The sequence below is a fragment of the Semicossyphus pulcher genome, unplaced genomic scaffold (assembly GCF_022749685.1).
Source record: "Semicossyphus pulcher isolate SPU_LCO1_2020_fin unplaced genomic scaffold, fSemPul1.0.p SCAF_17, whole genome shotgun sequence".
In the NCBI taxonomy this organism is placed as follows: domain Eukaryota; kingdom Metazoa; phylum Chordata; class Actinopteri; order Labriformes; family Labridae; genus Semicossyphus; species Semicossyphus pulcher.
In genome coordinates, this window is record NW_027211681.1 from 2073412 (window position 1) to 2098977 (window position 25566).

The 25566-nt window shown below is 39.8% G+C and overlaps 1 protein-coding gene across 5 annotated transcripts in view; it reads right to left on the minus strand.

Moving 5' to 3' along the window:
- Window positions 1-25566, minus strand: part of cnnm2b (cyclin and CBS domain divalent metal cation transport mediator 2b) — a 53227-nt gene that overhangs the window by 8107 nt on the left and 19554 nt on the right. For 2 of the 5 annotated variants that reach the window (XM_069665402.1, XM_069665403.1), the window contains 4 exons: window positions 9978-10121; window positions 8152-8289; window positions 5203-5372; window positions 1959-2052 (listed from right to left, as the gene is read on the minus strand). In XM_069665402.1, the coding sequence (XP_069521503.1) occupies window positions 1959-2052; window positions 5203-5372; window positions 8152-8289; window positions 9978-10121 (546 nt within the window). Of the gene's footprint in view, window positions 1-847; window positions 920-1958; window positions 2053-5202; window positions 5373-8140; window positions 8290-9977; window positions 10122-25566 lie in introns of all 5 variants that reach the window. The other 3 variants (XM_069665399.1, XM_069665401.1, XM_069665400.1) reach the window with 3 other exon arrangements.

Consider the following 25566-nt stretch of genomic DNA (forward strand, 5'->3'; position numbering starts at 1 on the left):
AACACAGTTGGCCAAAGACCTGGCATGTGAACATTTGCGGATAAGTACTCCAGTTTCTAGGGGCCGCAGGGGCCAGGTCAATACAGAAAACGGCGGTGTGTGTCAAGAATACACACATAATGCATTAACATGCACACAAATACACACTCAAACGTGTGCACAGCAGGAGGGGCAATGCTGCGAGGAAAAAACATGTTAAAGATGTGCACTGTAGGTCACTGGTAAGAGAGATATGAGTGTTTCTGTTCAACTGCATTTCCAGACACATGTGGGTGTATTTCTGTAATTGTACGTAGTTCTATATGATAATTTAGAAAACACACACACACTCGGGGAAATTTCCTTGGAGTTGTTAGTAATGTGTAGAGTGTGTGTGCTCTTCTTATATGTGCCTGTGCATGTGAACATATGTGTATGAGTGTGTCTTTGTGTGTGCGCTCAGTGGTTGTCCGGCAGGGGGCTGTAGCTGTAGGTCTTGTTTATGTAGTGAGAGGGTTAAAGGTTAGGGGCGAGCGGGGCGGAGCCTGGGTCTGCTCGGGGGCCTCCAGCCTTCAGCACCATTCAGCCACTTGACGAATGGCTCAGGGGATGAGGGTGTTAAGTCTCAATCCGAATCTGTATTCCTCTCTCTGTCTTTCTCTTTCACTTAGACACATGAAAATACAGTACATGTTGCATTCAGGTACAAACAGACTTTTTGATGACAAAGTTAAACAAAGTAAAAAAACACAAATGTAAAAGAAGTTTACAAAAGCATGGCAGTTAAACTTTATATCTTTGATGCTTCTTTTTAATTTCATCGTTTACATGTGAAAATTACATGACGGTGTATGCATAAACAAAAAGCCCACTGTACCTGGAGATCCTGCTAGAGATTCAGCCCTGCTGACCACAAATGTGCGAGACAGGGACAGAGGCACTTTGGGGAGAGAGGGAAGATACAAGAGAAGGACAAAAGAAGAAGGGTGACAGAGACAGTTTTTTAATGTCAAGAAATATTCAGTGCATATACACATTTTGAACATTTGTCTCTACACAACAGGAGTAACTGCCCATTGGTGTCACTTCCTCTAAGCAGCTCAGGATGACATCAAAGAATATGCACTTCTGGTGAACCATCATATCTAATCATAAATACTGATGAAACGCTGAATACTGATGTCTCACTGCTGAGTGTCAAATGACAGGAAGGTCATTCTGCTTTTTCACCAGTAGGTGTCTCTCAGATCCCACCACCCGTGTGCATCAAAATAGCAGAAAAGGCTGAGAATAGTATTGTAGTTTATGAATGAACTGAGCGGATCAGTCGGTGACGCTTTCACATGATGTCACTGCAGGACAGCCTCGTAAGCCTGACAGTCATAGTTTATAAACATTCATCAAAGTACATTAAGGCTTTTAATCACAGGAGGTCCTTAAATGATCTGCACTTTGCTAGCTTGTTGCTGCAATATGGTTACCAGCACAAATGTGTCCTTTAAGAAAGGATTTAGGACATAGAGAAGCTGGGTATTTTTTTCATAAAACACAAGAAGCCTGAGTTCTCAAATGTGAAATGTTTTCACACGCACAAACTGATGAAACTGTATGTAAGTATTTTTCCTCAAGAATACACAAACATGTAAAAGATTCCCAATATTAATATTTAATCAGAATTTGTCTGAGCAGATAATAAATGAATATGAGCATTAATCTGAGCAAGCAGCCAAAGCCAGCTTTTGAAACTTTACAATTTCTTAATATTTGGTGCTATAGAGTAATTTTAGTTTAAACCAATAAAGCTAGTTTGTTCTATTTATGACTTTACTTTTTTGGGGTAATATTAAGTAGATCCCAACATTGAAGGAATTCTTCAGAAAAAGAGAGAAGACCTGCCTAAAAAGCTGCAATTTTACAGTTTATGGCCAAAGAAACGCTCTAATAAACTTGATAATCAGTGTGTTGTGCAGGGATCTTACCTGGCGAGGCTGTCAGAGCCATCATCCCGTAGAAGGAGAACGGTCCCGCTTCAAACTTCATCCCCTCTTTTCCTGCCTCCACCTCCACTCTCCCCTGTAGCAGACAGATGAGTTTTACTGAAATAAACAACCCTCTTACTAAACACTGTTAAACCAAGAATAACACATTCAGCTACTCAACTTTGCACAATATCATTCTGTGTTCATCCTCTCACACATTTTATTGTAGACTTCTCGGTTGCACATTTCTTCATGCAGAATGGTGCATAAATGTGTTGTTGTGTCACTTACTAGTGGCTAATTTTTTGTGCTCAAAAACATGTATTCATTCTGCCCATGAGGTTACAACAAATCCCCTTCTCCCCTCTCCTTTCTTTTTTTTTTTTTACTACTTTTAGAAAATCCCTTCTCTGTGTAATAGCTTCCAATCTGCTCCTAAACCTGGTCTCTGGGGGTTGTGACCCCACACGTGTCCTATCTGGACCTCATTTAATCCACAGCTATTACACATGCTGATTAGCTGACTGATGGTGAGATGCTGAAAATATGGCGAGTATGTGAATGCTTGACAAATTGTTTTGTATGTTTTTTATATGCAGTATTTTCACAGGGACAAAAATGACTTTAATCTGCACTCCAGTGCCAGGGATGTGGCTCTCTGATTAATCTTGAACAGTTTTTAAAGACTTGGTTCTCTCTTTTTGACTAAAGAGGAAGACTCACGAACTGCAACATAGTCAGAGACACACACAGCGACCAGTTTTCAAACTGTACTTGAAGGTCAGGAACATTTGCTTTGATCTGCTTTTGAATAAATAATTGTAACTCTATAGCTGGATTTCTTTTACTGTCTGCACAGACAGAGCCTGGCAGGAGAAAGAGAGGGATGGGTATACAATAACACAACTGATACACTGCTGTCATCTATTTTCAAGTACAGTAGAATTAATTCTGGGTCATTTATGGTACCTCGAAATAAAGATTTTAAAATAAAAACTGGCAATACAGCACAGTACTGTACTGATTAAACACCATTACATTGTAGTAAATGTGGTTAGTTTAAATGTAATGATGTGCATACATCACTGCACTGCATCACATTCATTCTGACCGCATTTAGTATACTGTGACGTGTTGTACCTCTTAGACCAGACGGTGGTATAACTAATGAGCTGTCTATCTATGGTATTGTTTCTTTGCTTTAATCCAAACTGCCTTGCAGGTCAATCATACCATGCATACCTTTTTAGGATGCATGGCCCTCGTGGGAACAAACCTGCAGCGCAGCTCTGTTAGCTAGTTGGCTATTTGACCATTTTCACATGACAGACATTTTCTTCTGGTGTCACACTCAGATCAGGGAGCTCAAATGTTGTACTGATGTGTTCCAGGTAACAAGTTGAATAAAGAAAGGACATCTGACTGTGATGATCTTACTATTTTTCTGCATTACTTACACACTAAAAGACAATATATAATGACAGGAGGGTATTCAGGATTCAACATAAAACAATATATCTGGAAACCCTTTAGCTACCATGAGCCAACAGCTAACCTAAGCATTCAACCACTTCCGAGCTAACATTACTATTAAATCACACACAAAAGAACAGGAAGGGCATACTAAAATCATGAAATACCAAAGCACATCTTGGACAGATTTTTTTAAGCCTGGAAGTTTAAATCACTGGATGTAATCAAGTTTTAACATTTACTGTTAAGCTGTATTTAAACACAAATTCCAAGCACTTTGGCAGAGAGGCTTCAAGACATGGCTGTTTCCAGGACGTGTTTCATGGACCAAAGAAACCCTGCGTGAGGAGATCTGACATAATTACAGGAGTGTGCTAACAGAATTTATCTACACATTTCCTATCGTACTGTGTAACACTATTTGATAGTAATGTTACCTAAGAAGTGACTGAATGCTTACATTAGCTTTTGTCTTAATTTAGCTAATGGGTTATCAGATATCTGGTTGCACCTTGCAATATGGCCTGTGGTTTCAATTCATCAATTATCAGGCCCCTCTCCTTTGGAATCATCTACTAATTCAGGTCTGGGAGGCAGACACCCTCTCTAATTATAAGAGTACGCTTGAAACTTTTCTTTTTGATGAAGCGCATAGTTAGGTCTCTCTCAGACCAGGCTGAGACTGCCGGTGCAGTTGATACCTTAAACTCCTGTCTCTCTCTCTCTTTCTTTATCTGTATGCATCCATGTCCTTTTTATTCATGTTACTAACTTTGAATCTTCCCAGGACTTCTTGTGTTCTTTTGTTTTTCAGGCTCAGTTGGATTGATAAATATCAGTCATACTTACATTACCATTACTAGAGTTGTTACTGCTAATAGTAGTAATCTTCTACCATTTTTATTAGCAATGCTACTCTGGTTCTCTATTATCTGTTGTTATTGTTGTTTCTGTTCATGTCCGTGTCTCTCTCTCTGTATCCATCTCACTGTCTCTCTCTATCCCCACTTTGTCTGACACTAAACAATTATAAATTGTGCTGTACATAAGCTGTAAAAATGTTATTATTTATACTGTTAATTGACAATGTTTTGTTGCTGTACTTAATCTGGCAATTATATTTAATTCTGACATTCATATTTAAATCACCATAGAGCCCATTTTGCAGCATTTTTATATTTTATTTCTTATTATTGTATATATACTGCACATGCTTGACATATTTCTTACTTTTATTTATATTTCCTATATTTCTTCATGCTCCCCCCTTTAGAGCAACTGTAATGCCAGAATTTCCCCCCGTGGATAAATAAAGTATTTCCGATTCTGATTCTTTCTCGGCCCAGCCACCACAGTGGATGGCTGTTCACCAATGAGTTGAGTTTTGCTTGAATTTAAATGGAAGTTTTTCCTTGACACATTTGCCAAGTGCTCGCTCATGCTGGATTAATGTTGAGTATGTTGATATTACAAAGAATATGGAATATACCTGCTCTATGTGCATGTGTCATTAGATAACTTTTGTTTTGCTTTGGTGCTATATAAATAAATAATGATTGATTGTTTGATTGATGGTTAAAAGAACTTACAACCCGGAACACAGCGATGCAACATTATCTTTAATAACAGCATTTGAGCTTCCCACCCTGAGCGTGACGTTCAAGGAAATGGTGTGTTAATGTGGTGAACACTGTGACTAACTGATGGATCAAGGAAAAACAACCGCTTGTCGTACCAACAGCAGCATCTCAGTGTCTAAAATGTCACAGACCTGCAGTATGAGGATGAAATAATCCACAGGTTTGTTCCTGTGGAAGAGGTAGTGCTCCACCGCCCGCTTGTTCTTCTCATCGTACTTCAGCTCCTGGATGACGTTGGGATGCTTCAACAAGCGCAGCAAAATCTTTTCTGACATTTGCACCGGTGCAAATGGCTCGACCTCTGAAGAAGCAGAGAGACAGAGAGGCAGACTGTGAGGAATGCGAAACATAATTATAGGCTAGACAATACTTGATTTTGGGGTGGACACAAATATCAATATTTAGGGTTCTAAAGAAATCCACTGATGTGGTAGCCGACGATTTTTTTAAATATCAAATGATTGACATTTTTCAGGCTGAAATGTTTTCACTAAATGCCGGCATTTCATAGACTAAACATCTCAACAGACTGGGCGTCATGCGAGAGGCACTCATTGAGAGATTAATTCTTAAGTGGCATGTATGAGTGATTTAAGAGGATGTGAGGCATTCACCAATTTTCTCATACTTAGGATTTACAGACATCCAGACCTGTCGCACGAGCTATGACACACACTTAGTTGACTCAAGAACCATGAGTCTTTTAAGGGAATTATTGCAGAGTTTCAATATGTTACATAAATAAACTAGAATCAAACACAGAATGAACCTATGAAAGTTTTCCTTATTACATTTTTCAGATTTTAGTGGCGTGTTTGTTATGGGCAGTAGTTGTATAGCCCACGTACCACCCGACAGAGTAACATCACCTATCATACAGCATTATATGGTAGGTGATGTGGCTCAGCGATAGAGTCAATCATTTTCCAATCAGTAGGTTGGTGGTTCGACCCCCAGCTCCCTTAATTTCATTTAGCACACGCTTTTGTCCAAAGCGACGTACATCTGAGAGTTAATACAACACAAGCAACGATCAAGACAGGAGGGAACAAAGTCAGTAAGTGCCAACAAACAGCTTCAAGTGCGATCGGACACTGGTGCCGACAGGCAGTGTATAGGGCGTTTTTTTTTTTTTTTTTAATAATAATCAGCAGCAGCATCAACAAGGTCAAAATAATCATCATCATCATATATATTCTAATCAGCATCAACAACATCCTCAATGTCATCATCATCAATAGCATCAATATCATTAAGTGCAGAGGTGTTTATGAAAGAGCTGGGTCTTTAGCTTCTTCTTAAATGTGAAAGGGACTCTGTGGACCGAACTCATCCCACCACCGGGCAACTACAAAGGAGAAGAGTCTAGTTAGCGACTTAGGGCCCTGTTGTGATGGGAGTACCAGGCGCCTTTCAGTGGCAGAGCGTAGTGGGCGGGAGGGAGTGTAGACCTGGATGAGGGTGTTCAGGTGGCCAGGAGCTGTTTTTGTTGGTGTTTTGTAAGCGAGCAACAGGGTCTACATGTCGAACATGTCGACATGTTTACACGTCAAAGTATCCTTGGGCAGGACACTAAACCCCAAATTGCTCCCAGTGGCATCGCCATCAGTGCGTGAATGTGATGATTGATTGACAGTCGTGAATGGGTTAATGTGACATGTAGTGTAAAAGCGCTTTGAGTGGTTGGAAGACTAGAGAAGCGCTTACAATTACAGTCCATTTACCATATTTTCCTGCCTGACTCTCATGTCCATGGCTGCCTCCCATCTAAGTCACTACTTTGTTTTTACTGTATCTAACTTGATGCCATTCACTTTCAGTCTGTCAGAGCTTTATTAACATGCTCTTGGCAGCTGTATCCTACAATTACTGTGTGTGGTCACTACAGACAATGCAACTTTCGTTACTTTATGCTGATTATATTCACCGAGATAGAAGTTTGTGCAATTAAGAGAGTTTAGTGAATCTGACTTGGATACCTTACGTGTAAACAGAGTAAGAATAATAAGACAATGTTCTTGAGTTTCTCCACATTTCTCCTTATCCATTGTTGAAGGACCTTTTTGAATGTTTATAATTTAAGGCTTTTGTAGATAAAATTTACTGACATCTTAAAGAAAAAATCCAGACTGACCAATAACTAAAATATTTTGTTGCAGCTTCAGTTTAAGCTGTCATTGCGTCTGTCTGAGAGAGTGCTAACACACAATCCTGACCAAAACTTATTCACAACTTTTTAACACTGTTTCCAGATTGTGACAGGCCTGCCTAAACCACCTCATGGGCCAATCAGCTCCTTCAACTCAGCAGCGATGATATGTGTCAGCTGGCTGCTGGCTCCACCACCAGGAACTAAACTCCCTAATAGCCTTTAGAGGAACTTAATCAACGCTTAGCTGCTAGGTCAAAGTTCTAAAGCAAATCCATCTGCAATGAGGCATGGTCCCTGCTGCTGCTGCTGTCGTAGTGCTGCTCGGATATGCTGCAGCCTGTTCAGAAATCCATTTCCCAAGGGAAAGCGGGTGAAATATTTCACATTTTACACTAAGTATGTCGACTTGTGTGAGAACCCCGATCACAGGCCAAAAATGCTGGAAGTGATGTCACTGAGGAACGCGTGTAAGCAAACAGGGTGGTGTTTTTAAAGCTGTGAGCTCAGATCCCGACGAGTAACCCTCAGTGCATGACACGCAAGCAAATAGACGCTGAAGCTTTTTTTTTTTGCAGTTTCACAGACATCCCGTGCCGCACTCCCGAGAGGCCTTCCACCACTTCACACACACACATACACACCAACACGCTTGTTGTGAGTCCTCACACAACTCATTCCCTCACACCCACAAACAGCAGATACTCATTCTACACACATACTCACTCCTCCCTACACCCACTTGCCCAAAACTCAAAGCCTGCATGGGCACATGCACACACAAACAGCTCAAACTCACACACACACACACACACACACACACACACACACACACACACACACACACACACACACACACACACATACTCTCCCCGCAGTGAGGGGCTGAGGGCACACTGGGGGAAGTCAAGCAGCAACGCAGCCCACTTGCCTGTTGCTAGGAAACGCAGGGTAGCCAGCAGAAGCTGAGGTGATATTTTAACCTTCATTTCATTGTCAGTAGGCTTGAAGGCCGAGAAATCCTGCTTCCTTTCCCGATGGGTGATTTTCTTCTTCGTCTTGTTGTCAGCTGAGAAGGGAAAATGAAAAGTTGAGCGTAAGACACAAACTTAAAGTTTTTCAGCAACAGGAAAAGGTCGATCAACGCCACTCCACAGACACTGAGCCAGTCCTCCCGGGTCATAGGGTGACTAAACTTGAGTTACCCAAAGCTTATTGCTTTTTCCGGAAATGTAGCTGTGGTGTTCTTCTCAGAACTAAAAGAGAGCTATAGGGGGCTATGCTGTTAGCTTACCACATTCTTAGCATTACTTAGAGCCATATGTATTAGGGCAACAAATAGACTGGCACGTAATCCATGTCTGCAGGCCTGAACTGACACCCTCAGAGATGTAAGAGTACAATCTGCTCCAGTTTAAAGGTTTACACTTTGATAGAGATTAACTTGTAAGAAGTTTGGAAGTAAAACAAATAAAAGCGGTACAGATTTGATCCTCCCTGGGTGTGAAAAACTCTTATCACTGTCCTTTAAAAAATAGTATTATGTTGTACTGTAGGTTTTGCTGCAGAGTAAAAAAAAAGAATATCTGTAAAAGAAAATGATAAAGCAGCTGTTTATCTACAGAGACAAAACAAAAATACCAATCATCAAAAGTTTGAATCAAGCAGGAGTAAAGTATCAAAACCATGATTGAAACATTGTCACACAAAGTGGTTTTACATTAAGTTTAGTAGTTAGTAGTTTTAAAGCTACAATGATCAAGATTTTTATACAATAATTGCTCTTTGTGTGATGTGAATGTGAAAGGGGTCATTCGTAGGGAATCCCAGTCCCCATGCAGCTTTTCTGTTTTTAAGCACATTGTTGGTTTTGTCACCAACGACTTCACTTCTTCAGCCAGCAACGTGTTAAGATGCAGCAGGCATCTGTTTTCAGCAACAAAACAACTGTACACTACCTGCTCAGCTAGGAACGATAGACAGACAGCTGATGATGCAACATGTTGATTGTTGTTATGACTAATGTGTTAGCAATCAGTTTCTTACACATCCAGCTTTATTTACTAAATGCTCAACAGTATGTACCGACTAGTTGTTAACGTGGTCTGTCTGCTGTTTGGTGCTGAGCAAGAAGTGAACAGCTGGTTTATCAGAGAGCTGCCCTGCTGCATCTGGAGAAGGTAATAATAATAACACATGATTAATTGAAGAGAACTGTGAGGTCTTGTGATAATTGTCTGTGGATGTATCATAATTACAAACACCATTCACATTACATGTAGTCATTTTATCCTTTGTTAATAGTAGAATATTGATCAGAGCAGCTTTAATTATGTACTTTGTTGGCAGAACAAACAAAATGAGCATTCATTCAGAATAAACAACTGATGAAATGAAGTTAAAATTAGACAAATCTCCTCGTTGCCTTTTGTCACTTTTTTATATCAGAATATACAATGCCATGATGTAATGTGACCCATAGATACAATAAAACATTTGTTAGTGGCTTAGCAGCACTAGAGCTTAAATGCAAGCCCCAGCAAGTTAACAGAACATGTCTTTAGATAAATATGTTGCATGAATAACACCAACAATACATTGATTTAAATGGCCACAGTGAATCAGAGCTATTCAATAGAGCCCAATCACTTGGTTTTGATCAGTACATAGCAGCTCATGGATTTTAGACTGGTGCTCTTACTGATACAATCTGCCTTGAGGTCTTAGAGGTGTCAGAGCTTCAAGAGGGAAACCTACTGTATAAGTCCGTCTCGTCCAGGATCTCTGACTTTATGATTTCCTCGATAACGTCCTCCAAGGTGACAATACCCAGAACCTCGTAGAAAGGGTCTCCCTCGCCCTCATTGTTCACCCTCTGAACTATGGCCAGATGGGATTTTCCTAGCAAAACATACATGCACACACAGAAACACAAACACAGGTTATAAAGTTAGGGTCGTATAATGATAAAGAGAGTTAAACATAGGTCAGGTGGTGAGGGGGACACAGGAGAACAAACACATGGCTGGGAAACACATGGCTTCTGACTTCTGAATCAATGTAACATGTTACGCAGATAAATACTAAAATACACAATGGAACAATAAATTACTCATGTCACATAGTGATGTGACTGTTATAACACTGAGGCTGCAGCCTGTATTACCGCAGTCTGACACAGAGCAGGAGACACAGCTGGAGGAATAACTGATATCTGGATCAGTTTAATGCTGGGGATGAAGGACATGGCTGTGTTCAAGTGGTAACAATAGCAGCAAAAGCTAAAACAGCCAGAGAGACAGGCAGACTGACAGTCAGACACATGTAAGTCCTCTTAGCCCTCCCCTCCCTCCACATCTGTGTTCCCAGGACCCTCCTGTGTGCTGAACCCTCTGAAAAAAATAAAAAGAAACAAACTGCCGTGTATGCAGAGAATACTGTCAAGCAAAACGCTAAACAAATTCTTTGCCTTTTCTCAGCTTGTGATCATTTAAAAGGAATTTTCCAGAGGCCCAGGCTAATATTAGCCCCTGCAAAATGAAGTTTCCATTCCGCCCCGGCGATATTCTCACCGAGTGAAGGAACAGACGGGGCGAAACCTCCGCTGTGTGATCAGATTGTCTCGAAATGGGCCGTTTGCATGCAGATACACCTGGGTGTAAATAATGGAGGACGTTGTGTGCGCATGAGCATGCACGTGCGCCACAGTGTATGGGTGCGTGAGCATGTGTGTGTGTGTGTGTGTGTATCTCTGGAGAACACAGGTACCTCACTGAGTCAGTGCTCAGATGCTGTTTCAGCTAATGTTGGCCGCTTTGGCGCAGGCGAGCACAGAGTGAAAGGACTGAGGGCTGATCACAGGGAGTTTTATTGCAATGCAGCTCACTGCTTCCTCACAGCGCTATGACAGCACGCTGACGTGCAGTGTACACAGCCTGAGAGTCTCAGTGTGAGCACATTGTGAGCATTAGATGCAGAATTGATGCTTTCAAAAAATATACTCAGGTTTCACTTAATAGGCTAGCAGGGTAAGATCCCTATAGAGAGGTATTAATAATGTAAACACCAGATATCCACTTTTACAGTCTGCAAATACCATACCGGCAATACAAGAGAGTCTCCCTATTTCTAATAAGATGTCAATGACATCCTGAGCATGTCGCAGAGGGCTGGGTTTAACTAGGACAAACACAAATGGAGCCTCAGTGGGTTATGGCAATCAGGCCTCAGAAGTCCTTGAGCAAGCAATTACTCTAAACTGCCCAGAGAGAGAAAGGCAAATGGAGTAGCCAGCACAGCACGGCACAGCACACGCAGTGAAACAGATCAATGCTCACTTCCTTCACTTTAATGGCATCCACTCCACTCATGTCAGGTTCATAAACAAGCTTCCAAATTTAGGTTTCTAGGCAAAGAATATCAATCTCAGAGACACTTTAATCTAGAAAGTGTGAACTGAAATGGCCTAAGCGTAAACAATCTGACACATGTGCCAGTGAAGTGACATATTTCACTTTAACATGTTTCAAGATGTTTTTGTAGAAAATCACAACTTTTCCCTTTATTTGTTTCTTGTCATTTAAAATGATAAGTGTGATGCTACAGCGAACAGCTGGTTAGCTTAGCTTAGCATATCGCAAATTTCAGTGTTGAATACATGTTGTATCTGGTTTGTTTATTTCATGTACATTTATGGTTTATTCAAGTTTATTCCAACAGACATAGAGTGTAAAAAAGACACATTTGGGTTTAATGGGGGAGATCATGAGTTGAACTTTTTCATTGCCAGGAAGAGTAACAAATGTAGACTCTCTGGGCTGCCTGGCACCACAATGGCGAGGAGAGGAAAAAGGCAAACAAGCTTTAACGTGATAGTAAGTGAGCTTTAGGGGAAGTGGTACTTGTTTACAATGTTTATGCTAAGCTAAGCTAACCAGTGGCTGGTTGTTGCTCCATATCAATTGTATAGCATGTAAGTATCTATGACCAAAGAGAGAACTGTGTTGAGACATTTTTACCAAGTAATCTGAAACTAGCTTGACCTGCAAGCTTTTTACTGAGCTTTCAAACGCTTGCATTTACCTATAACTAGTCTAACTAGTCTAAGAAATAAAAAATGTAATGTTTATGCATTACAATTTTAACCAGCTATATAGGCATTATGATCCTTCCCTATGTACACCCATATGCTATTACATGTATAAATTCCCAAAGTGTGATATCAGCTGAGCAACTACTTTGACATGGGTTGACAGTTCTGTCAAAGCTAGTAGCAGAAAAGCTAGCTACCAATATTCAAAAAATTAATGAATTAATATTATATATTAATATTATGAATGTAAAACTATACTCTTTTAATCCTCTACAGATTGAACCAAATAATAGGAACCCTTACTGTAATATAATATACTCCAACAAAACCACAGACCACATCCTCAACAATTAAAAGTTCAAACAAAACTTAACAAACAAAAAGCTAACTTTGTATTATTTCTTAGTTTCTATTGCAGGGTTGTAGTATTTGATGACATATAGTGTAAAACTGTCCATCCCATGTGTAGTGGAATGACAGGTTCAACTTTATCAGAGGAAAAGGAACAACCAACAGGAATGTGTGTCAACATAACCTCACCTTTCCGACACAAAACAAGGCCTGACCTCCGACCTTTATGTGAGCCAACTGATAAGAGGTGGAGGACATCACACAATCTGTTCTGCTCTTCAAGCAGCCATGTGCTCACAGATAGTAAGCACACACCTGTAACAGCGCAAGTCATTTGTTTGACAAGTTAAACTAATCCCATCAGGATGTTTGTTCACATCAAGAGCACTTTCCATCACCTCCTCCTACAAAGGAGGTTACTCTGGGTTAACTATTAGAGACGATGACCTGTTGTAAGAGCTTTAACAGAGGCACCAAAGGCCACTAGTTTAAAAATGAAATATAAAATAATGATACACAGGGAAAAACTGAATGGGAAGCTATTACGTTGAATGACAGTGAGTATTATGTTGATACAAAGTTTAATAATGTTTGTGCAAGAGTCTGTCTCGTGGGCTACAATGTAAGCAGAGAAATTGTACGAATTCATTGGAACAGAATAAAAAGAGAGAGACATGAACCCACTGCTCCCTTTGCATAATTCTGTATATTTTCTGTGGAAATCAACAGGATACATATTTAATGACTTGTGAAATTTTGGGGTATTACTTTACCATTGTAGTGCCATTGCTCAAGGGATCACAATGTCATTCACTTGGTCAGTTGAAAGAACATTTCCAGAGATAGTTGTCTCAACAACAATATGATGGTTAGCCATTAACTTATGAACAGAGAGTCATGGTACCCAGAGGATGAATCCTATTTCCCTCAGTAATCGCCTCACTTTCCATCTAATGCCAGAGTAAGGTCAAATGTAGGTCTATCACTTTCCCTGTGAAATGTATTTCCATCTCCTACATGGGTTGAACATAAGTTCGGTGAAGATATTCATGGCTACCAGAGGATGAACACTTTACACTTTACTACAAAGAGGATCATTAATGTTCCCAATGGGTTGGATTTAACTTTTTCATTTTGGTTATCCCAAGATTGTATTCTAGCCGCACCTTAACATCAAAACACCTATGTGGTGGATTAGCACAAAATGTTGTACATATATTTTAAGTTCACATAGGAAGAATCCTGACGACTTTGGTGATACATTAGGAAACTTTATGTTGAAATAAATGTCTCAGCAACTATCAAATTGATTTTCATGAAATTCATAAACATATTCACATCAGCCTCTGCTGTAAACACTATGTTTGCATGCTTATAAACTATACAAGGTGATGATGGTAAATATCACCTGATCACCGTCAGCATGTTTTCATTGTAATGGTTGGAGGCTGAAATGAGCCTAAGTATAGACTCTCAGAGCCACTGGCGTGGCTGTAGGCTCTTAGGCTTGATATGACAAGTGTCAATAGGATTCTACCTCTAGGAATCATGAAAAACTCTACAGACTTCCATTTCCTTCCAATTAACAGAAGAAACAAGTCATTACTGTGGCCCTGACAACTCACAGCAGTGTAAGAAAATGCCAATAATCAATTATCATCACTTAAACAACACTTCATCAACAATTACATGAATGTGCTGCAAATATAGACAACACAACCAAAGAGGAAACAGAACCAAACACTGACAACACAACCTAATAGACAACACTACCAATACTGTCAACACAACTAGATACAAATAACACAATCATATATGTAACACAGCCAAATAGAAACACCACAACTGATTACAAACAGCACAACACGAACAAATACACTACACAAAAATACACACAACACAACCAACATAGTAAAGTATCAACAATTACAACCACAGACAACGCAAGCAAACAAGACAACACCGCCAACAACAACACAGTCTTATAGATAACACAGTCAATTACCGACAACACAACAAATACAAATAACACAACAAAATAAAGAAAACCCAACCAAAGTCAACATAATTAACTACAGCTGACACAACCAAATATTCAACAGAACCAAATACAGAAAATTCACCAAATAATGACAACAATAATACCAACAATGATCGAATAAAGAACCATATACTGACAAGATAACCAAATAGACAACACAACCAAATAATGACAACACAAAGGAGTACCAACAACACAATCAAATAGAAAACACAACCAAATTGACAACCCAACCAAATACCAACAACACAACCAACACAATCATGTAGACACAACAACTAAGGACAAAACAGAACCAAACACTGACAACAGAACCTAATAGACAACACAACCAGTTACAGACGACAACCAAATAAAGGCATTACCAAATATGGATAACACAACCAAATACTGATCACATACTGACATCACAACCAAGCACTGACAACACAACCAACAACATTAAATAGACAACACTACCAAAGAGGAAACACAATCAACCACTGACAACAGAACCTAATAGACAACACAACTAGGCCTAAATACTGTCACCACAAAGATACCAACAACATTATTCAATAGACAACACACCCATATAGAAATAACACAACCATATACACAATACAAAAACACACAGCACAACCAAATACCAACAACACAACCAACACAATCAAAAAGACAAAGCAGATAAATACAGAATACATCCAAATACAGACCACACAACAATTGCAAATGCAAATAAAACAAACCAAATACAAAAAACAACAAACTACAGACACCGCCAAATATACAACACAACCAATATAACAACAAAAATCAAATAGAAAACAAAACCAAATACCGACAACAAAACACGTGCAGACAACACAACCAAAAACCAACAACCCAACCAAATACACACTAGAAACCAAATACATACAGCAAAACAAATACAGACAGACAACGCAACTAATTATGACAACACGACCAGATTTGACAACACAACCAAATATCAGCAACACAACCAAATAAACAAACCATAGAACTGACAACACAACCAATTTTAAACAACATAAAACAGGAAACAGGCAAACACCCTGTTGTACTGTAATACTGTAAATATTAGGCCTGCACAATATGAGAAAACGTTACGAGGTGCAATTACTTTGTTCAATATTGTGATATGAAGTGCAATAAATGAACAGATATTAAAGATATTAGTCATTACTTCTAGTTTCTATGTCGATCTGCTGTTCTGCATGGTTTACACAATACCTGTGTTTGCAAAATGTCCTGAATCCAAAATAAAGTCAGGTTGGTCAGCTGAACTTTTTTCAGAACTGTTCTTGAGTAGTAGTCAGATGGTTTCAGGTTGTACTATTTTATGTAAATAAAGATTCAATTGCCAATAAAGTTGCCAATTTAAGGCTGCAGTACCCATGTTAACTCCACTTCTGGTGATGTCTGCAGTCTGTCTTTAGTCTATTTCTGTCTCTCTCAGTGCTTCACAATCACACACACACACACACACACACACACACACACACACACACACAAACAAACATACACAGTTGTCTTTTGCACAGTGGCTTCAAATCTTTTTGCCTCGCAGTCCCACAAGATGAGTGCATACTTTCCAGATTCCCACAAAGACAAAATACCACACAAGCGACAGAAAGAAGTTCAGCTTCTGTCTTACATACATATATTACAGGACAATGCCAGCCTGTTTATTCATAGCTCCTTAGCTGCTGTTATGGCAGTGGGTTTTGTGAAAGGGGACTGGAGGTAGGCTGACCCTCTGGGGCCTGGAACTTGGAAGCGGGCCACAGGGAGAGCGTGTCCTTGCGAAGACCAGTCGTCTGGGGTCCTATAACCCACCACTGCTGCCTGACATCTGGGGCTGTCTAGCTGGGCTGAGGCTGAATGCATGCTGGGTAGTCCAGCACACAGGCACACTGCACACATCAGGGTCAGGGGTCAATTCACTTTCAGTTTCATCCATTAAGGAAGCTTAAGGATCCAGTGTGTCATTTCTAAACCATTTCTGAGGTTAATGGTTATAATGGTGTTATTATACCTGTAAATGGCATTTTCAGTTTACATTTGTAATTGGGCTAAGTTGACACACACAAGTACCAACACACCCACACACACAGGATTATTTAGTTTCCCTTAACAACAAAGCAGTAGATGACTAAAGTACCAGGAAGTGCTTAATCTCACTGAGGAGAATGTCAGTGACCACAACATATTTGTTAAGTAGCAAGCACAAAAAACAGGCACTGAAAGGATGGAGATGCACAGCAAAAGATCAACTCTAAAGGAGCAGAGAAAAATTAACTACTATTGTTAAGTATATTTGGATTTTTTCTTTAACTTTTAATTCAGCTGCTTTCTTTTTTACTTATAAAAATACTTGTCAGAATGTGTCAGAGTTTGTATTTCTATTTATTTTATAACTTTATTTACTATGTATAGATTATTGATGTACGTAAATGTTTGTATTTGTTTCATTTCAATTGGTAAACAATTTCAGTTTAAAAACAGGGCTTGCTCAAAGAGGACTTAGGGTCTACACTTGTAGGTGGCTCTGCGAGTACATGTAAACCATGTGGTGCTTTAAGCCAAACATGAGCAGATATAAAGCTTTCTAGATAAACATGTTTACAGTCTAGTACACAAAAAACAGTAATGGTCTCTATACCTGATTACATGATAAATGGACAAAGGTCAATTTCTGTTGAACCCGTTTAAATTATATATAGGCTAAAAGTTCTGCATAAGTAAGGGCATGGCTGCTTTAAGTGAAGGCCTTAAGCTGTCTGCAATGCAAGAGCTAGCTAACTCAAGTCACTGAACTTGACCTCTGGCTGTGGATTTTAGAGAGTTTTCCATTTAACTACCAAAAAAAGTGGTTTGTTGTGAGGTTATTTGTACTAACAGACTGTCCTAGAAGTCTGTGGTCCAGTTTGTGCAGTGCGTAAAAATTGAGTGATATTTTTTTATATGATTGCACTAATAAACAGTTGTTGCCTTCTGCTGTCACCATCCCTGGTCTGTTAGCTTAGGATATTGACTGGCTTACTATATAGTTTATCTGTGGCTGTGGCTCAGTGGTAGAGTCGGTCGTCTTTCAATCGGAAGGTCAAAGGTTCAATCCCCCGCTCCCTCAGGCTACATGTCGAAGTGTCCTTGAGCACTGAACACTGAACCCCAAATTGCTTGCAGTGGTGTATGAGTGGCGGGTACTGATTGACACTTTCTGTAGCAGCCTCTGCCATCAGTGAGTGAATGGGTGAATGTGATATGTAGTGTGATATGTAGCTCTTCTCCAGCATCACCCTCCAGCCCAAATACGGTCGCTTCTGGCAGCAAAAAATTTAGTTTGACCGTCCAAATGCCAACCCAGGGCATTTCACACTGTAGCAGCTTTGCGGCAGCATTGCTGTGGTGGAATTGCATTGTAAAAAGGGCTTTAGTTTGAAGTATGCTAATTAATTGCTAATTAGTACGCTAATGCTTATTAGCACTTCATGAAAAGTGCAGCTTAGATTGACAGGAATGACACTAGTTTGCAAATATTTAGTCATAAAGTTGGACAAAGAAAAATCTTGACCTCATAAGAAAGCTAGATGTGAATGTGACGACATAAATGACACATTTATAATGTGGGGAACACAGATGTGTGTACTAAACGTCATGGAAATTACAAAAATAAATTTGTGAACCTGCTGAATGCAGGTCACATTATCATTTCTCCTCTTAGGAACGTCAACGTTTAAAATTCCATGTTCAATACATGTAACTTGTAGTCTGGACCAAAGTGGTGGGCATACCTATTCAATTTAAAGTATTACTGCCATGTAATACTTTAAGTTAAAAAAATGTACACTAGACTAGGCTCCTGTTTTCCAAGCAACACACAACCTGCTCCACCAACGGTGGCTACAACTCTGCTACTCCAGTGTGGAAAGCACACTCAGCCAAGCCACAGGTTGATACAGTTTAAGTTTATATTAACCAATTGTTACAGAAGAGATAACCACAGTAAAAATTACTGAGTAATTACTCAACTGAATGCAACACTTTCAATAAGCTAACTTTGCCCTGTAGATTGTAAAGGCCCATATTAATAGCACTCTGACTCTTGGCAGCTCCAGTGGGGCCAAACAAACAATCCATAAGTCTATCTATCTGTCTATCTATCCATCCATCTATTCATCCGTGATCCAAAGCCAAGCCTGAGAACCACCACTCAGGCCTTCAGAGACTAAGCCGTGTGCTCTTTTCCACCATTCCCAGCTTATTTATGGAATGCAGCTTTGTCATATTTTTCCATAGCGCAATTTTCCCCTATAAATAGGCACGTAAGTCTCGTAGAGTTGGGGTGGGAGTATGAGGGGTCAGTATCTGTTGTGGACACTCATCGTTGCCCCCCTCCCTGTCTTGTGCTCCCACTATTTTTCCAAATATTTGAGCCCTGACAAATATAGTGCATGTTAGGGTGATGGGAACCCATTGGAAAGTTGCTCTTCTAAGTCTACCTCCAGTGAAAGTTTCCAGCCATTCTGACCCATTTTTCCATTGACATGGACAAAAACTTTAGCCTACTGCTGGTACCATGTCGCTATTTAAAGCTTCTTCAATTAGATAAACATTTAGTCTGAATACACTTGCAATGAAATAACATAACTTTGTCTCTTGGCCTGTATCAACTGGAAACTAAGTGGAATGTGTCTGTTTGTGTGTTTGTGTATGTGTGTGTTTTTCATCCCAAAAAAGACACAACAGATAAATGAGCCTTGTGAGGCAGCTATAAATACTAATAGAGGAACAAATTAATCTTAAATTGGAAGTAAATGGTAAATGACAAATCATAAATGGACTGCACTTATATCGTGCTTTTCTAGTCTTTTAACCACTCAAAGCACTTTTACACTACATGTCACATTCACCCTTTCACACTGATGGCAAAGAATACTTTGCCAATCTCCAATCAGGATCTATGGACATTAAAACACCGATGGCTTTGCCTTCAGGAGCAATTTGGACTCCACTGAGCCACAGCTGCCCCAAAGTACAGCCGCAGCTGAAGGAAGACACTGAAAAGACTATACTTACTTACTACATCCAGAATGCCAGTTCCGTAATACAAAGATAGTCATACATCATACTTTGTTTTCCTCTTAGTCACAAATATTTTATCTTACACACCTGTTACATATATACTATACACCTACACCGTTTCATAGTAATGAATATATAATTACAAGTAGTCCAAGTCTTTGGCTGGTATCCCTGAGAACAAATACACTACACAAGGGTTTCACGCTGTCAATAATGGTAATGAAACAAAAAACTAATAACAAAAACATGATTAAAAATGGTTTGTTTGAATTCAGAAATAATGATTTAGCTAAATAAAGCTGTGTGTTCTGCAAATAGTTTTCCTGTTTCCTCAAATTAGCATATGAACTGTTTTTGTTTGACTTTTTAATGATGACCATAAAGGTTCCCCAACATAGAAGCAAAGGAGTTCTGGATGATGTAACAGGTGCTGTAGAATTATACACAGTATTACTTGTTGGTGTCATATAAGTATATCTCAATACTAGCGGAGCTGGGACTTTGACAAATGGAGGCAGACTTTATGCAATCTATGTGGAGCTGTGGAAAATGATATTCTTTCACTAGTGTGGTATATGGAGTGGGACTATTTTCTACATGTGTTTGGATTTAGCGGTCTTTCTGGCGGCTTTGGCTCAGTGGTAGAGTCGGCCGCCCCAGCTCCCTCAGGCTACATGACGAAGTGTCCTTGGGTAAGACACTGAACCCCAACTTACTCCCGGTGGCATAGCAAACGGGTATGAATGTGATATCTGATTGACAGTTGGGCACTTTACGTAGCAGCCTCTGCCATCAGTGTGTGAATGTGTGAATGTGATATGTAGTGAAAAAGCAGCTATGAGTGGTCGCAAAGACTAGAAAAGCGCTATATAAGTACAGTCCATTCACCATTACCATTTCTGGCACATTTTGTCCAATGTGGCAGAAAGAGGCTGGCACGCTAACATTTTTGTCACAATGATCATGCTCTCTACACAAAATCCTGACAAATTGCTCAAGAGCTCAGATTGTTAAAAGTTTGCCAACTTTGCAGAGTTATGGCCAACAAAATCTATTATCCAAGGCCATAGCACTTAATTTTCTGTGCCATAGAAGTATGGCTTCGTAGTCTCAGGAGCATTAACACAAAGAGGGACAGGCTGGTCACAGGGATGATCATTCATCTACTCACTCACACACACACACACACACACACACACACACACACACACACACACACACACCTGAGCTAACTTAATTTCTACTCCAGGGGTCCGTTTCACAAAGCAGGTTTATTGAAAACTCTGAGTCTGTTAACCCTGAAATGAGGGAAACTCTGAGTCTTCCGTTTCACAAAGGGAGGCTACTTAAGCTCTCGGTCAGTTACCGTAGTAACAGACTCTATGAACCTAACCTGGTCGCGAGCAGGTTTTCTTCAGGAAACTCAGAGTTTCGGTCCGTCTCCTCCCTCTAGAATATAAAACCCTCATTCGACTTCGTCATTCATAGTGCTGATTTTAGTGCTAGTGTTAGTGTTGGGAAGAGGAAGTCAAGAGAGGAGGACAGACAGGACATTGAAGAGAAAGACAGCAAACGGTTCAGATGGTGGGATGAGTTTTCAGACAGTGACAGAGACTCGGACAGTTCTAACAGTGACAAGACTGATGAGAATTCTGAGAAAAGTCCAGTCAAACAAGCATGTGGTAGTCCTGAAGCTGCTGAAGAAGAACCACAGACTGGTCCTTCAAGGAAACGATCAAGGACGAGCGATACAGAAGAAGAGACGCCGAGAAAGAAGTCAAGATCGCCTTTGGTGTCTGCAGCCAGGGACTCTGATACTGTCACGGACAGAACTGGAAAAGATCTTTATCAGCGTGTGGAGGAGGAAGCCCTACAGCCTGGTTTACCAAGGAAAAGATCAAGAAAGCGGAAGGGAGTGCAAGATGCGCTAAGCAGACAATCGAGCAGGAGTTGCAGGTTTTCTGTTCAACAACTGGACACTGTCACGGCAAGCACTGGACACAACCCTGCTCACAGTAGTAGCAATATTGAGGGTGAAGATGCAGGTGTTGCAGAAAGGACGGAGGAGGAAGCCAACCAGCAGTTGGAGGAGGAAGAGGTAAGTCCAGGGAGATTAAGGAAGAGGTCAAGGGAAGATGAAGAGGAAGAGTATAGGAGGGACAGCAAAAAATCCAAACATTAAGATTAGAGATTAGATTAAGATTAGTTAAATTACTTTTACTACTACCAATTATTATAATGCACATATTTTTGGGGGGCTGCACGGTGGTGCGGTGGTTAGCGCTGTTGCCTCACAGCTAGAAGGTTCCTGGTTCAAACCCCTGCTCGGACGTAGGGGGCCCTTCTGTGTGGAGTTTGCATGTTCTCCCCGTGCATGTATGGGTTCCCTCCGGGTGCTCCGGCTTCCTCCCATGGTCCAAAGACATGCTCGTTAGGTTAACTGGTGACTCTAAATTTGCGTGTGCAAAAAGACAGTGCTCCCCCCCACCCTTTAGTCTTACCTAAATACAGATCGTAACATTTAATTCCCATGTAGTAAATCAGGCAATAGTTAAGACACCCACACAAAAATTGGATTATCCGCCCACTCCTGGCACCCACTAGCTGATCGTCCTGGAGGGGGATCCCTCTCAGAGTGGGCTCTCCCAAGGTTTCTTCCCTTCTTTTGCCTCCTAATGGGGCTTTTTTTTGGGAAGTTTTTCCTTGCTCTCTTTGAGGGTCTAAGGTCTGGGTGGTGTCAGTTTTATTAAATGTAATTTTGTATCATTTTTACATAATGAATGTGGCCATAATGAAAAATCTCTCTAAATATATGAATTATAAAAGTTAAAAACCTTGTATCATTTTCTGGCTCATTGTCATTACACTCTTTTTTCAAGCATTGTTTTTGAAACAAGACACCACTTTTCGTAACTTTAAGATAATAAAAACATTTTTGAAGTATAACTAATTGTGCTTATATTTAATGCTTATTTGACCTGACCTGGCCAACTGTACGTGAAGCTTTATGATCCTGACATGGTTCTGAAGGATTAGCAAAAAGAGATATGATAGCCTCAGTGTAATAACTTCCTTAGAGGCAGCTATTACTGGTAATATTACTGGTTTTAAACAGAAAATGTTTATTTCATTTATTTAATTCTGTCTAAATTTATGTACAGTAACAATAACTGACCTTTTTCAAAGACAAGAAATGTATTTGACTCGAACAAGAACTTTTTGCCATCAAGTATCATAATATATTAGTTTGTCCTATTTTCTAAAATGTAAGACTTGCTGGTTGCATGATTCAATACTCAAAATGGAAGAGTTAACAAATCTCAGTCGGTTTATCAAAAATAATGAAGGCTACTTAGAAAGGAAAGGTTTGATGTTTTACAAAATACACTTTGCTTTATTCATTTTTTTACCCAGTGTAGGATGAGATCAACTGTTCTCATCACTGTACCCCAAAGATGAGCTACAGCCAGTAGGCTTAGCTTAGCATAAAGCTTGCAGCATAGCTTGGCGCTGTCCAAACGTAAAAAGAAAAAAGCCTTGCAACTCAGAACTTATTAACATGTTATATCTCATGTAGTTCATTCGTAGCCTATAAAAACTGAAGCTAAGCTAATTTTATAAATTATATTGTTTTCACTAAGGGATTTAAAAAAACCAACACCATCATCACTAATGTACGCTAGCCCTTAGCGGACATGCTTCCATACATTTTATTTACTCCGTTTTTCCGTGATAATTTATTTCTCGTCGTTTTCCAGAGAACTCCACTCATCTATCACGTTATCACGAGATAACGACGCTGCACCACGGTCACGTCAGATGATCATAACTCGTATCCCCAGAGTTGTAAAAGCAAAAAAAAACACAGAACCAGGCTTAACTTACCTCATTAGTGTGGGCAATGGTAGCATGTCATGTCCTGGTCTGTAATAAGATGAGTGGGACAGAGCTGCCGTAACTGGCTGCCACTCACGCGGCGACGGAACAGGAATTTAGTGATATCACAGCGACCAGCCTATTGTTTTATTTTCTAGATCACTAGAAAATGATCCCGGTATCACAAGAAAAAAAGCTTTGTTATCTCAAGACAATGGGCCAAATTAGTGCTGGGCGGTATGACTAAAAATCTGTTAAAAAATCGGGCATTTTTTTATATTCTGGCGGTTTCAGGGTATATCACGGTATTTTTTTTTCATGTCCGGGTCTTTAATATAGTTTTATAGCAGGGGTGGCCGATATGCCCTAAAATGTATATCTATTAATATTTCTTTTCCTTTTGGTGGTATCGGTATTATATTGCGGTATTACAAAATGAAAAGGTATTCTACTTAGAACTCGATTCTAGCTCTTTTTGCTCTATAGTTAATGTGTTTTCAAGTACATATAAACAATTAACAATTATACTTAATATTATTTGGGACTTTAAAGTCTGTTTTCTATTTTACAAAACAAAAATCCTCTCCTACTTTTACCACACTTGGTTCAGCGACTACAAATAGACTTGTGGGCTGCAACTGGGTTACCAATCTACCATTTCCAACGGTGTTCAAATGTATGCATCCTACTTCCCGTAGCCAAACACACAACCGCATGTCGTGTATGCACAGCAGGTGAAGCCACTCTGCAGCACCTCGGCTCCGTGAACGGTCCGTTCATGTTGTGGCCACAGTGTTAAACAATACCGGGGCGAGGTTCCTTTAATAACGGGGACACATTCATTGAAAAGCCGACTCACGTAACTGAGCGTCTGACATAACCATCCCGCCAACATTATATATGAGGGCTCACCGGTCCATTGCAGCGTGTCGTTCCCCGAAGTCAAGCTTCACCAGGCGGGCACACACATACGCTGACATTGGGGCTGTGAACTGAAGCGCTGCTGTACACCCACTGCTAAATATTAGTTCAGTCCCTGCTCAGACAGACATATTTCAATGATAAATTCACTCATGTTTCCTTCATATATATTTCATAATAGGAATTTTCGGTTCCTGTGGATTTTACAACTGTAGCCAAATTTACCAACATCTGGACCACAGTGTTTGGTCTGGATCCATTAACTGAATGTGTTTACATCATTTCAATTATTCAGTGATATTGAACTAAACCTTATAATTTCCAGAATACATATATATATATATATATATTTGTATCTTATATTTTTCTTTATAAAACCCCAAATAATGTATAAACATTAAACACTTAGATTACATTTTCAATTCACTTTTAACAATGTTTTGTAGAGAAGCCCTTAGGGGACATGCACCTATACATTTTATTTACTCCGTTTTCCAGTGATAACGAGTATTTTCTGGCTGTTTTCTCGAGATCTCCACTTATAAAATTTTCTGGTGATCTAGAAAACAGAACAATAGGCTGGTCACTATGGTCACTTATCCAATTGGAGAAAAATAATGGCATCTCTCTCATGGATATCTTTATAAGCTGTTGTCAAGACATTTCAGTCGAACAAGTGGACCATTTGAGAGAAAGACCAATCATTATGTCATCACAAGAGCCATGCCGCTAGCATGGCCCAAAAATCACCAACATGTTCAGACATGTATGTGGTGTCTTTAGAAGAATGTCACTCATGTGCTCTGAGTCTTAATTCACGTTCAACAAAAAAGCACTGTTAAAGGTTGTCAGCCATGTAACGAAAGATTTTTAAAAAGAGCTGAAGGATTGATAGAGCTACGGAGGAGTGTGGACTCTCAGTAGAATTGGCAGTATTAGCATCCCCAGGCTATTTTTGAAGACTTTGATAAATAAAT